Here is a 15,375-nt window from a genome sequence, read left to right as displayed (position 1 = left end):
CTAATCAAAGTCCCAGTTTCCTTATATTCTGGGTCCTACTGTCCCTTGTTGCTGAATTAGGGAAGTCACCATGATAAAGAGACGGAGATGAACGCTGAGGCCAAGTCCTGGTGTACCGTTTGCCCGCAGCTTCACCTTCATCTTCAGATCAACAGTGCCATGAATAATGTATGAGATGAGGAGATAGTGTGTGTGTGTGTATGTGTGTAAGAGTGTGTGTGTGTGCGCCTATCAGAATTTAAACATTTATAGAGTGTATGGATGGTAATTGTAAGTGTATTTGTGTACATATCAAATTCTTGACCAGGATGCAAACGGTGCTATTTCTGGTATATATAGGGCAGGTGTGTGCAGGTGTGGATTGCAAAATGACACAGAGGCTATAAATAACTCCATAGATAGTGTATGGAGGGAAGTGTACTTGTATGTGTGTATGCATGTGTGTGTGTGCATATCAAAGTCACACACAAGTTGCAAATAGTTTATAGAAAGACGTTGTATGTGTGTATGCGTGTGTGCGCCTACGTGTGTGCGCGCGTGTGCATACCAAAATAACATGCAGAATATACATAAAAAGTGTTAAAAATAGTGTATGGAAAGAGTGTGTGTGTGTGTGTGTGTGTGTGTGTGTGTGTGTGTGTGTGTGTGTGTGTGTGTGTGTGTGTGTGTGTATGAGGTGGAACACAATTACATCCACCATTACGAAAGGAGGTGAAAAGAGCATCACGCAAGGGCCGGTGCAAGCATAAACAAACACAAGCACACACACCTTCACTACACACGTCACTGGCGAGGTGGGCTAAGCTAACCCAGGCAGGCAGAGGGAGTCACGTGCGCTGCGTTGGCTGAGGTAGGTTTGACAGGCCAGCTCACGCACGCACACCTCACTGATCTTCACCGTTGCTTAATATGGAGGGGGAAGTGAAGGTGAGGTTAAAGGAAGGAAAATTAAACTGAAGGATGAAGTCAGGAATGAATTGCTTAAGAACTGAATGGAGATGCATTTAATGAGTGGTGGTGGTGGTGGTGGTGGTGGTGGTGGTGGTGGTGGTGGTGGTGGATAGTACCCCCACCCCGGGACGAGGGGCGATTGTGCCATCCAATTAATAGGCTTATGATGCAACAAAGGCCGAGACACTCCATAACTATCATAGCTGAGATGTCAGAGTGAGCGAAGACGTGCGCCAGACTTGACTTCACACTGGCCTGGGTCCCCTCGTGGGAGCGTTGAGCCAGGCGACTTGAATGCATGTGGCGGCACTGGGAGGTGCTGGTCTCCGCGGCTCAATGGACCTGCCACGGCAATGTCGCAGCGGTTGCCAGGCGATCAATCACAGTTGTTGGTATTAGAGGCAGTGTCGTCCACAAACGCGTGGGTTCCCAGAGGGCAGCCGTCTTTACTTCAGTTATGGCATCACTCAAGTCTGGTGTCAAGTCCACAGGAATCCTAATGTGCGGGCACCCAGTGACAGTGCTCCTGGGAGACTGAAGGACTGCCGGGGCCTCATGAGTATGCAGTGACCACCTCCCATCTGTCTTGGGTCCCCAGCATCCTCCATGACCCTACACTGGCGTAGGCTGCCTTCAAACGGGAAACTCAACCTGCCAAGGAGTGCATAAGGAACGCTCAAGGTCGCAGGTGTTTTCCTTGAGGCAGGCGCTGCAAATATATTGACCAAGGTCGCGCTGCCAGGCCTGGTGGGAGGCGGGGCGGCACGGGGCTGTCATGCACAGCGTGAATGGCAGGGAAGCTTGCTGGGCTGAGTACTCTGAGCAGCGGTGCATGGTGGTGCCCCCAGGCTGGCACCACCAAGCCGCTGCATGGCAGGCACTGGCTGCTGCACCATCTCTTGACGAAGGCTGGGGGACTGTGGCGAGGCTGAGGGGCGCAGAGGCAGCTGGTGCTCGTGCCAGCAGCATGGAGATGCTCTGAGCCGGAGAGAGTACTGGCCAGAGTCTGTTGGCGACACCAACACCACCAGTCTTGCTTGTGGCGATGATGCACACCAGTCCTCGCGGAGTGGCTGGAGGGTCTGGAGGAAGCCCTTGAGGCGTTGCGCAAGGAAGTAAAGCCTTTGTTTAGCAGTGAAGGTCTTGAGGCACAGCACCAAGGTCTGGGTGTTTGGATGCTTGCTAGGAGGTGGAACACACTTTGTCAGGGGGAAGGGAAGGACAGCGACATCTTGAGAAAACTTCACACATCCCGGTGGCGTCGCCCATAACAAGGGAGGTCACATCCTGAATGTTGATGGCGGCTGCCCTGGCCCGCGGTGTTAGGGACTCATTCACCACGAGGATGTGACATTGTCCGTGCCTCGGCAAGCACGATAACATCTGCACCTGAGCCACGTGAGGTCCCTAAATCACTTTGTGGATGTGGGGCACGGACACACTGCTGATCTCAACAGGTGGACCAATGCCTCTGGTAGCAAGTGTCCTTACAGAAGCAATGGCTGTCACTGGCGTGTTTCTGCACCAAACCAGTGACAGTTCAGAGACTGCATCAAGGCTCGCCATCAGCACAGCCTGTGGACGCCCTCTTTGGCCAAACACACCTAACTCAACCCCATATTCAGAAACGCCTCGCTGTCTCACCATGACTATTTTCAAAGACCGCAGAGCTGATTGCACTGGTTCTCAAGACTCCTTCTCCTGTTGTTAATGAAGAAATCTTAATAATCTCTCACTACAACGCAAAAAAACATCCTTGAAAACCCTTCTCGCTTCACCATGACTATTTTCAAAGGCCAGAGACAATTACCCAGGTTCTTATGCCTGTCTATCCTATTATTAATGTAGAAAACCTATCAACCTGCCAGTAGAACCATAGAAAAACACCCTTAACGACCAGTATCACCAACCAAACCCTCTGGAACGTAGTGGAGGTGCGGCGCAGAAATGTTTCAGAACACGTATGGAATTATGTTGCCCCCGATAAGGTGGTGGCAGGGGCAAGCTAATATGTGGTGTTGGAAGTCACTCAGTATGGGGAGAATCTGCTGAGTGGCGCCACCGGGAACCCCCCCCCCTGTGACGTCGTAAGGGGGTTGGGGGGGAGGGATGAGGTAACAAATGGAGGGAGGTGATAAGATGACCCCCCCCGTTCCCTGCTGTGTGTGATTAATTAATTGACTGGTTGTAATTCCTTCAGTCAGTTAATTTGTCTATCATTTATCACTCAGCGTATCTATTAATTTATCTATCCATCTATCAGTCAATCCACCCATTACTGTATCTATCCATCTATCTATCCACCACCACCACCACCTCCACCTAATACTTATACTAATATCACCACCATCAGTATAATGAATAAAATCACAAACAATACATAAATTTTCATAGCCAAGTGTTATGAATAAGAGGAAGAGGAGGAATAAGAATGAAAAGAACTGCATCACAAGAAAGAAGAGAGAGAAAATAAAGAGGTGTTTACAAAAATCATATTAGAACTTTGCATGGAACTTGACTTGCATGGAACTTTAAATAAATAAATAAAATAAAATAAAATAAAATAAATCTTGTTGGGATGTTTTGAAGGCACCCAGTGGAAGACATAAATAAATAAAAGTGGATGATGATAAAAAGAACTCATAACAACAGAAATGGGAAGGAAAATAGAGAAGTAAAGGGATTCATTTAAGCAACGACGCCATCTTGTTGGGATGTTTGAAGTTACCCAGTGAAAAAAAAACAAAAAAAAGAGTGAGGTTATCATACACTGCAATGAAAACTATCGTACTTGATGTAAAGCCAGTAAACAAAGCCAGTAGACAAACAGACAGACAGACACGTATGGACAGGTAAAAAGACAGGTAGCACAAACAGTAAGATATAAACAGATACATATTTAAACAGACAATTGAATAGATAGGTACAAATAGAAAGATACGTAGAGAAAGATAGACAGACAGACAGGTAGATAGACAGACAGGTAGACAGAGGAAAAAAGACAGATAGACAGATAGATACAGACACAAACAGATAGATAGGAAAAAGATAGATAGCTAGATAGACAGACAGATAGACAGACAGGAAAAACGACAGACAGGTAGATACACAAACAGACAGACAAACAGACAGACAGACAGACAGGTAGATAGGGATCCAAACAGACAGATACACAATTAAATACAAATAGAAAAAGACAGATAGACAAACAGACAGACAGACACAGACAGATAGACAGACAGACAGACAGACGGACAGAGAGATAGACAGGTAACATAATCCTGTTTTAGTGGGGAGTGAAGAGCCACTTAGAAATAATTTAGATGGACAATAAAAACGGGTTGAGTAAAAGAGAGAGAGAGAGAGAGAGAGTAGAGTGGTGGTGGCTCTCTCTCTCTCTCTCTCTCTCTCTCTCTCTCTCTCTCTCTCTCTCTCTCTCTCTCTCTCTCTGATTAAATGATGAAAAAAATGACAGAAAGAATAAATGTGAAGTAGAAAGAAGGCAATAATAACAATAATAAAGGAAAATAAGAGGAAAAAAAGGAAAATAAAGGAAAAATAAGAGGAAATGAAGAAAAAAAGACAAAACACTGAAATAAATAAAAGGACATTTGATATTTTAATTATTTTCTTAGATCCTAGGATATAATGCTCTCTCTCTCTCTCTCTCTCTCTCTCTCTCTCTCTCTCTCTCTCTCTCTCTCTCTCTCTCTCTCTCTCTCTCTCTCACTAAATAGGTCATATTAAGAGTTGGCCTGACCTCTCCTTGCGCATCCTAAGGTCAATTTTATCCCACATTCACGCAACAAAATAAACAAATGAAGTACGGAGACGAAAAACGCGCAAAGCAAACTTATCTTCCTCCTCCTCCTCCTCCTCCTCCTCCTCCTCCTCCTCCTCCTCCTCCTCCTCCTCCAGTCCTTTTTTCCTCATTTTGCAATATTATAAGGAAATACTACGTCAGTTTTTAAAGGAAATTGTTTTGTTTGTTTGTTTGTTTGTTTGTTTGTTGTTGTTGTTGTTGTTGTTGTGATTATGCTTACTTAACGGCGGTAATTACTGGTGTTAATGAGAGAGAGAGAGAGAGAGAGAGAGAGAGAGGAGGAGAGAGAGAGAGAGAGAGAGAGAGAGAGAGAGAGAGATTAATTTATCTATATCATCGTTACATTTGTCTCATTCCTCTCATTACCACCATTATTTCCATCACCATTACTGTCACCACTATCATCACCATCATCATCATCATCATCACCACCATCATCATCATCATCATCATCATCATCATCATTTATCTTTTCCTTCATCTATTCCTTCATTCTTTAACCTTTCCCTTTATTTATTATTTATTATTTCAAAACAGCATTGAGTCTTCACCTAACCCTCTCCCTCTCTCTCTCTCTCTCTCTCTCTCTCTCTCTCTCTCTCTCTCTCTCTCTCTCTCTCTAAGAGGAACCACTTGCGATGTCCTTAGATGTTTAAGTTTAGCTGTCAGGAACCTCCGGAGAGACGCCATATTGCTGATGATGACGATGGTGGTGGTGGTGATGGCCCTCCTCCTCCTCCTCCTCCTCCTCCTCCTCCTCCTCCTCCTCCTCCTCCTCCTCCTCCTCCTCTTCCTCCTCCTTCTTTTGCCTCGCTGAAATAGGTAGAGTTTCAAGAGGGTGTTTTTCTCTTCCTCTTCCTCCTCCTCCTCCTCCTCCTCCTCCTCCTTTATGGTCTTTCTTCTCTTTGTTGTTGTTGTTGTTGTTGTTCATTTATTTATCACTCAGTTTCATTCCTACTTTTCCATTTTCTTTTAATTACAGGTTTTTTTTAGCTAATTAATTCGTTCATCTATATATATTTTTTCATTTTCTCCTATTATTTCTTTTCTTTTTCGTTTTTTTTATGTATTTTCTATATCAACACTTCTTCTTCTTCTTCCTCTTCTCTCAATTATTTTCATTCATCTATTTTCTCCCTCATTTAATCAATCTATCGTTAAGTCTCATCTTTATCAACCAACGTCTCTTTTCTTTCAATAATATCCTTTTTTTTTAATCATTTATTCATCTACTTCTTTCATCAATTACGCTTTTATCTCTTTTATTTCTCATTCGTCTACTTCCTTCATCAGTTCTCTCATTTATCAATCAATTATCCTTTTATCACTTAATTTCTCTTTTCCTATATTTTTTTTATTTTCCCATTATTCCTTCCTTCGTCATATTTCATTCAATTATTTCTTTATTAATGTAGTTCCCCATTCACTCTCCTCTCCTTCGCCTTTCATTTATTCTGTTTTCCCCATTACGTTTCAATCATTTTCTTATTTCATCTATCTTATTTTCTTATTTCATCTATCTTACTTCGTCCATTTTTCTTTCTTTTTACTCTCATTTATATTTGTCTTCCTCCTTATTTTCTTTATTTCACCATATCTTTACTCAACTATTCCTCCTTCCATATTCTTTCCATTTATCCTCTTCTACCTCCTCTTTATTCTCTTATTTCTTTCACTATTTCTTTATTCAACTCCCCCACTCTCACCTCCCCTCTCTAATTCACCTTTCCTCTATCCTTTCATCACTTTATTCAACAACTCCCTAGAATTATCCACCTATTACCTCTCCCACTCATTTATCTTCCCTTATTTTCACTATTCCTTCATTCAAATACCCCCTCGTCTCCCCCTCCCCACCCACTCACACCCCTATGCCTCTCTCTCCTACCCACGTACAGAGAAGCGGAGAGAGAGAATTTTAACTTTGGGAGGGAAGGAAAAGAGGAGAGGAGCGAGTGAGCAACCTTGAATGACCTCAACCAGACAAACCCAGGCCACCATGACCTACAGTCGTCTGCTCCCCCTACTGGCTGCTCTCACTGGTATGTTGCTATAGGATTCTGTTGTGTTGAACATGTTTTTTTGGCTATTTTTGTTTGTAGTTTACCTTGCTGTTGTGTTGGTATGTTGGGATTTGTTTGTTTTTGTTTTTTGTTTGTTTGTTTGTTTGTTTGTTTCATTGGTGTGTGAGTAAAGGGTTGTGTTGATCGGTTTTTTTTTATTTTGTTACGTTATCTATTTTTTTTTCTTCATTTTGTATTAGTTTTCTATGTTTTTTTCTATATTTCTTGATTATGTATGTTTCTAATTAATTATTTACCTAATAGTTTACCTTGTCACTATGTAATCTTGTTATCTGTTTGTTTGTTTTTTTGGTTATGTTATTTTTTCCTTCATTTCTCATTAACCTCCTATGTTTTATTGTGTATTTCTTGATTATATACTCCCTTCACCAATCACTTAGCTAAAACTGAAACAGCAGTGGTCTCAGCATATCCCCTTTCACTATGCCACAAGAGAACAACAAAAACATGCCTTTATTCACAAGACCACGTAAATAAAAGTACTAACAATAAAAAAAACAATATTACAGGACTTTTCATCTTTTCCCTTCTATTCTAACACCACAAACAAAAACAAAAACAAAAAAAAACACAAGCTCTAAATCAACAAGAGACAAGAACCTAAAATAAACTACAGGGGCCGCAGTATCTCTCCTTTCGGTCACTTGTCTATACGGAGCTGGCGATGATGACCTTGGCAGCGTAGCAGCTTTCCTTTTTTTACACCATCTCAAGAGGCAGCCCACCACCACAGTACGCTATAGGATTTCGTAACCAGCCCTCCACTGATCTATGCTATGTTGCCTCCCGAGCTGTTCTGAGGGAGAAGGGAAGGGCAGGCAGGAAGAGATGGTCTAAATTGAATGTAAACGGGGTATGTTTAAGAATGAGGGGCGCAGTGTGGTGTGCTCTGAATTCTTGTGGAAAAGGGAAGAGCAGAAGATGTGTTTTAAGAAAGAGAAGAGATGTGTTTGAGAAAGGGAAGAGAAGATGTGTTTAAGAACGACAAGAGAAGATGTGTTTGAGAAAGGGAAGAGAAGATGTGTTTTGAGAAAGGGAAGAGGAGAAGATGTGTTTAAGAAAGGGAAGAGAAGATGTGTTTTAAGAAAGAGAAGAGAAGATGTGTTTTAAGAAAGAGAAGAGAAGATGTGTTTTAAGAAAGAGAAGAGAAGATGTGTTTTAACTAAGGGAAGAGCAGAGAGATTAAAAACAAAACAAAACAAAAAAAGGAACAGAAGAAATGTTTAAAAATTGAAGAGCAGAAATGTAAAAAAAAAAAATGGAAAAGCAGAAATGTTTAAAAATGGAAGAGATTTTTTTAAAGAGAGAAAAGATGATTTGAAAAAAAGAAGAAGAAGAGAGGGAGAGATGTTTCAGAACGGGAAGAAAAAGAAGAGATGTTTAAAAAAAGGAAGAAAAGAAATGTTTTATAAGGAGAAAAGACAACAAGACATTTAAAAAGGCGAGAAAGAGAAGAAGAGACATTTAAAGAAGGATACAAGAAATGATATACACAATAATTAGTGTGGACAAAGGTACAAATTTAAATACGGTTATAAAAATAGTAAATAGATAAATGAAAATAAAAAAAAGTTCTGAAAAAAAAGGTGGAAGAAAGGAAGAGACACAATAAATAATAATAATGATGATGATGATGGTAATGATGAAAATAATAATAATAGCAATAATAAAAGATAAAGCCGTAAGAAGTAAATAGGATCGGAGATTATAAACACTGAAATGCAAAGTACAACAAATCCTTTCAAACAAACAAACAAACAAACAAACAAAAAAGAGAAAAAAACGAAAAAAACAACAAATCGACAAATAAAAAAATGAAAAATACAAAAAAAAAAAAAAATGAATACCAGGGAATACGAATCCGGATACAGACACCAATAAACATTCAAACGCCAAGCGAATCTGTGTGTAACCCTCTGCATTATACATACCATCACTGTTTTTATGTTGTTGCTGATAGGCAAGTGACGGAATGAATGTTTGGTTGACCCCCACCCCACCCCTCCTGATGCTGGCTGCCCCCCCCCTGCCCCCCCTGCCCCCACCAAACTGCCCCTCTTGCTTTATATATCAATTCTTCTTTAGGTCTTCTTGTTGTTAGGTAAAGAGGAGGGTAAAGACGAGCGCTTTTTACTTCCCCCCTCCCCCTGTAACATATACCTCCCCTCTCTTCCTTCCTCTTCCCCTCCTCCTCCCATTTCATCGTATATATATATTTTGCTCCCCTTCCTTCCCCCTTCCCCCATATACCTTTAACTAACATACGTTTATTCATAAACTGATACCCCTTAGATTTTCCTTTTTTTTTTCTCCTAATCTTTTCCTCCCCTCCCCTCCCTTTCCTCTCCCATATCTCCCTTCCTTCCTCCCATACCTCTGTACACATGCACCTCTTTCTCTCCCTCTACACATAAACTTGTCCCCATCTTCCTCTCCCCTACTCCCCTCCCCAGCTTTACATAGTTACACACCCCTTTCTCTTTCTCTAAATAATAACTCCCCTATTCCCCTCCCCTCCCCATACATAGATATATCAAGGAAACTAATTTGCTTCTCTTCCTCCCTCAATATAAAGGACATGACCTCAATCTAGCCCCTGTATAAATAACTGAATTTTTTTATTTATTTATTTTTTTCACAGTCTTTCTATATATAACAAGCACCCCCTCCCCCCTCCGCCCCCCTCTCCACACCGCCCCCCCTCCCCTCCCCCTCCCCTCGCCTCCATATAAAGCTTTAAGTGTTCAGTTCCGTCCGTCATCGTAAATACGTTATGTTTTGTTTGTTTGTTTGTTTGTTTGTTTGTTTATTTGTTTATTTTTTTTGTTATATAGAGAGAGAGATGGATAGATTGTCTTTCTTTTCTCTACATATATGGCAGCTTTCTCTCTCTCTCTCTCTCTCTCTCTCTCTCTCTCTCTCTCTCTCTCTCTCTCTCTCTTACTCGTCACCTCGCTCCATTTTCATCTTTCAATTATTGTTGTTCATTTATTCAATTTTATTCTTCTTTTGCTTCTTGCATGAGAGAGAGAGAGAGAGAGAGAGAGAGAGAGAGAGAGAGAGAGAGAGAGAGAGAGAGAGAGAGAGAGAGAGAGAGAGAGAGAGAGAGAGAGAGAGAAAAAAAAAATACTATAAATCTTTCATAAAAAAAAATATAGTCATACATACACAAGCAAAACTAGACGAAGAAAAGAAAATGAAAGAAAACGGAATATAGGAACAGACAGAATGGAAACAATACAGAATAACAAGAAAGAAAAGAAACAGAAGAACAAAACAAACAGAAAAAAAATATACATGTGAAAGGAAGAACAGGACGAAAATAGTAACACAAAGATGAACGAACGAGGGAAATAAGAGATAAAAAAATATATATAACTAAGAATACAATTATAGATAAAAATAAAAGATAAAACGAACAAGGGAAATAATAATAATAATAAAGATAAACAAATAAATAAGAATAAAACTATAAATTGAATAGAGATGAAAGAATGAACTAGAAAAATAAAAAAAAATAAATGAAAAAACATGAGAAAGAAAGAAAGAAAAAAGAGGAGATAGAAATAACAGCAAAGATGAAAGAATAAATGAATAAAATTATCAAACAAACACACGAAGCAATATAACTGATAAATGTTATGATAAGAAGGACAAAAGTAAACACACACACACACACACACACACACACACACACACACAAAATTACCATCAATCGTGACTGAAATAACAGAGAGAGAGAGAGAGAGAGAGAGAGAGAGAGAGAGAGAGAGAGAGAGAATACCACACAATACCCACATAATATATTTCACACACACACACACACACACACACACACACACACAAAGATGCTGACAAGACATGAATAATACCAGTGACTCCATCCATTTATCATTTATCGTTGCGAGTCCCGTCACGCCCACGCCACACATTGTATACAAAAAACACAAGGGATGGAGAGAAAGACATGAATAAACACAATAGGGACGAATCCAGGAAGAAGAAACAGGGACAGAGGAAGGAAAATATGCAGCATCAGAGAGAGAGAGAGAGAGAGAGAGAGAGAGAGAGAGATTAGTTTCCATTTTTCGTTGTCATTCAGGTAACATCCGTCTCTCTCTCTCTCTCTCTCTCTCTCTCTCTCTCTCTCTCTCATTAAACAAATCAAACCCCTTTTAACCCTCTCCCTCTCACTTCCCAGACAACCCCAACATTACCAAACCAAAACACAGCAGTCCCCCCCTTAAAACCGCAGCATCTCTCTCACACTCATACACACAGACAGACGGACACAAACCAAAACAAACCACCACCACCATCACCACTTTTGCATCTCATCTCCTGCAGTAGTCATGGCGGCGCCCAACACCCACCACCGTCAGCGACAAGGGAACACCACTAATCTAGGCGATAATTATGAGTTTATATGCGAGTACCTGGCAAGTGGTTCGGTTCCGGTTACCAAATACAGGAGCAAGAGGACCGGACTGCATATCGTGCTGGCCAGGGTCGAGGGGCCGCTGGTTAACGGATATTTCACGCTAGGTAAGGAAATTTGATGTTTGTGTTGTTGTTTTGCTTCCCTTCCCTCTAACTACTGGTTTTCTCATCATTATTATTGCTCGTTGACTTGTTTGTACTGGTGGTGATTAAATACAAGGGGTACAGTCCCTCCCCAAGGCTAAATTAGCGGGTGAAATAAGGTTTTATAGTTTATATCTAAAATTTCACCACAAGTTCATGAATAATGATTAGTGAAGTGAAGGCAAAAATAAAAAATAGCACAGGTGAAAATTTAGGTTCATAGGATAGAGTTAATTGAAATAAAGGTAGTGTAGGTAAATTTTAAGCCTTTCAGTAAGGTTTGGGAAGGTGAGACAGCAAGGGTTGAGTTTGTCGGGCAATACTGTGACAAAATACACCAGATTAAAGTTTGCTAAAGTTAATATTTTCACTTGTATTTTCGCTTGTGTTTTCTCTTGTTTTACTCCTACATCGGCAGTTAAGCAGTTAGTTGTCAGAGTAATTTATGTAGTTAATTGTAGTTTGTCAGAGTCGTGTTGGGTCTTGTGTATGTGTATGTTTGTGTTCCTCCAGTGAAATATAACTTTAATTCATACTTTGAGTTCATTAATGTAACCCGTAATGGGGAAATTAATAAGAGGGATATGTTATGGGCAGGGGGGGAAAATATAATTAAAATATGCACTCCTTAACCTAACCAACACGAGGGGAGGGGGGGGGGTTGTGCTCCCTTCACACCCCCCTAACCTAACCTAGCATGTGGGGGGGGGGGAGGTTATACTCCCTTCACACCCCCCTAACCTAACCTAGCATGGGGGGGGTTGTGCTCCCTTCACACCCCCCTAACCTAACCTAGCATGTGGGGGGAGGTTATACTCCCTTCACACCCCCCCTAACCTAACCTAGCATGGGGGGGGTTGTGCTCCCTTCACCCCCCCCCCTAACGTAACCTAATAGGGGGCTGTTTATCTAACTTCACCAATCTGGGCACACTACAGCTGCCTTCAAGGTGTGTTAGCCTCACCAAACCTAACGTAAGCTTAACTTGCCAAATATTACTAGAAATTATGTATATTGGGAAAATTTATGTATAATTATGTTTTTTTTTTTTTTCTTGTACTCATGAATTAATATTATGAGTAGTAGTAGTAGTAGTAGTAGTAGTAGTAGTAGTAGTAGTAGTAGTAGTAGTAGTAGTAGTAGTAGTACAACAGCAAAAGAAATGTACGAGTATATATAATTTTTAGATCACGAAATAAGTCAATAAAATCAAGTTATAAAATTAATGAGATGCAGTTTGCCAAAATATAACAAATAAATAAATACAAAATAAATACTCTCTCTCTCTCTCTCTCTCTCTCTCTCTCTCTCTCTCTCTCTCTCTCTCTCTCTCTCTCTCTCTCTCTCTCTCTCTCTCTCTCTCTCTCTCTCTCTCTCTACCACACAAACAGGTGCTAATTACACTTACCATCACGTGACAGGTGAGATGGGCGCCGTCTTCCAAATATTGAGGGAAAAAAAAAAAAAAACACACGAATTCAAATTTACCGCCAAGAAATCCACTCGTCATTCGAAGACCGAAAACATCACCACTTCTCCACTTTGTCTCGTCCATCACTTGTATTTTCCTACATCGGCAGTCTAATAATTTGTTGGCAGAGTAATTTACGTAGTTAATAGTAGGATGTCGAGATACGCGGGGATTAAAAATGGCACTGACCCGAGAATCGTCCTGTAGTTTTCGCGCCACCGGGAAAATCTCAGTCAGTATTGCCAAGTCAAATTTCCACATAGCGTTATATTATTCAGTATTCCACATTTTTTAAATCAATTTAAACGTAATATTAAGTTATCATCTATTTTTATAGTTATAAATTTAATGTTTTAAAGGCGTTTGATGATCAGTAATGTTTGATCAAATATTCTGAAAAGTGATAGATTTCGAGTCAAAACCGCTAATTTCAACGTTATTATAAGTGATTACTAATTTTTTCGTTATAAATTTAATGTCTGAAATGCTTTAGATATGGAGGAAGCTTTGATGAAATAATGTCAAAGAAAAGAAAGTTGATTGAGAGCGAGTAGTGCTAAATTGGTAACTCTGATCCTTGATAACAGATTAATTATTATTTTTTTTTATCTATTCACGGAAAAAAAAACGCTACCTGCATTTTAATCTTGTATTTACTCATTCATTCAATTATTTACCCATTTAATTATTTATCATTTAATTATTTATCTATTTACTTATCCATATATGTATTCACTTAACTTTATTTATTTGCATTTTCTTTAGATGTTTATTTACGTATTTAGTTACTTATTTATTTATTCATTTATTTTATGTTTGCATGTACAGTTATACACATCACCGTTTTTTTTTCCCTGGGTTATGCAATGGATGACAGATTAATGGGTACCCTTCGTTTCTCTCTTATTTATGGAAGGGTGGAGATGCAGTCTGCCTGTTTTTTCCCTTTTTGTTCAGCCATATATTTTACCTGCATAACTTCACGCCTCATATACACTTCCTTTCTCTCTCTCTTTTTTTTATCCTTTTTTTTATGTGTGCTATTTCTGGAAGGCTGAACTCTCTCTCTCTCTCTCTCTCTCTCTCTCTCTCTCTCTCTCTCTCTCTCTCTCTCTCTCTCATCCACAATATTTTTTTTTTAAATCGTATCTTAACTCATCAGTATATTTATTTCTCAGGCTAGAAAGATTACTAAACACCCATGATGCAATTTTATTTTTTACTTATTATCAGTGTAGTTTATGAAAAAGCCACAATAATTTCCACTAGATCGTTATGAAATAGGAGGCGGATGGGGGAAGTGGAGAATGAATAAACCTTATCCCATTCATTCCACGCACCACCTAACCCCTTCTCATTCTTCCGACAACCCAATAACAAACACACACATTAACATTCTAACGCACCAATTAACAAGAAAAAACACCTGTAACTAACAAAACAACCAATTAAACTCCCCTAACTACCGAAGCACCTACTTATCTACCTATCTATATATATTTCTCCCCACAGCCACAGAGGCCCATGATGATGATGGACTGCCTCACACGCTGGAACACCTTATTTTCCTTGGCAGTGAGGAATACCCGTACAAAGGCATTCTCGACCTTTTAGCCAACCGGTGTCTTGCCTCGGGGACTAATGCATGGACAGGTAAGAGAGAGAGAGAGAGAGAGAGAGAGAGAGAGAGAGAGAGAGAGAGAGAGAGAGATGGTAGGAAAGTTTTTGTACGATAGTGTTTGCGTGATTTTGTTATTTTTTGTTTCTATTGTTTTATTATTTCTTGTGGGTTATTTTTTTTGTCATATTTTGCTTTCTTTTGTATTTTTTTTATCTTTTTTTTTTCTTTTTGTTCTTATCCTTCACCTCTTCCTCCTCTTTATCCTATTCTCTCTTTCTCTACCTGCTTGCCCTCCTCCTCCTTCTCCTCCTTTTATCTCTTTCCTCTTGCTCTTCCAAACATCCTCTCTTCCTCTCTTCCTCTAAGCCTCCTCCTCCTCGTATATTCTTTCTCTTTCTTCTGCCTGTTTGTCCTCCTCGTCCATTTTCCCCACAATTCAATATAAAAGCAATAACTAATACGTCTGTCCTGTTCCTGCTCCTCCTTCTGCTGCGCCTCCTGCTGCAGACACAGACCACACAGCCTACACGGTCCAGACAGCAGGCAGTGAGGGCTTCCTGAACCTGCTACCCATCTATGTAGACCACCTGCTGTACCCTACCCTTACTGTGAGTATGGTGGTGGTGGTGGTGGTGGTAGTAATGGTGATTGTAGTTGTAGTAGTAATAGTAGTAATGATAATAATAAGGAAAAGAATTATAATAGGTGAATAAGAATAATGATAAGAGGATTAATAAAAATAATAATAAGAGTAAGAGGAAGAATAGCAGTAACAAGAGGAACAAGAATAATAATGATAATAACAATAATCATAGGAAGAAGAGGAATAATAATGAAATAA

General features: G+C 40.0%; 1 protein-coding gene across 2 annotated transcripts in view; it reads left to right on the top strand.

Moving 5' to 3' along the window:
* Positions 1-15,375, top strand: part of LOC135093013 (uncharacterized protein C05D11.1-like) — a 34,750-nt gene that overhangs the window by 8,185 nt on the left and 11,190 nt on the right. The window contains exons 2-5 of one of the 2 annotated variants that reach the window (XM_063991860.1): positions 6,673-6,816; positions 11,209-11,403; positions 14,426-14,566; positions 15,042-15,142. In XM_063991860.1, coding sequence (XP_063847930.1) covers positions 6,744-6,816; positions 11,209-11,403; positions 14,426-14,566; positions 15,042-15,142 — 510 coding nt within the window. In that variant the 5' untranslated portion in view covers positions 6,673-6,743. Of the gene's footprint in view, positions 1-6,672; positions 6,817-11,205; positions 11,404-14,425; positions 14,567-15,041; positions 15,143-15,375 lie in introns of both variants that reach the window. The other variant, XM_063991859.1, reaches the window with a different exon arrangement.

The sequence above is a fragment of the Scylla paramamosain genome, chromosome 41 (assembly GCF_035594125.1).
Source record: "Scylla paramamosain isolate STU-SP2022 chromosome 41, ASM3559412v1, whole genome shotgun sequence".
NCBI lineage: Eukaryota > Metazoa > Arthropoda > Malacostraca > Decapoda > Portunidae > Scylla > Scylla paramamosain.
The sequence above is the reverse complement of the archived record's forward strand: the minus strand, read 5'-3'. Positions and strand labels throughout refer to the sequence as shown.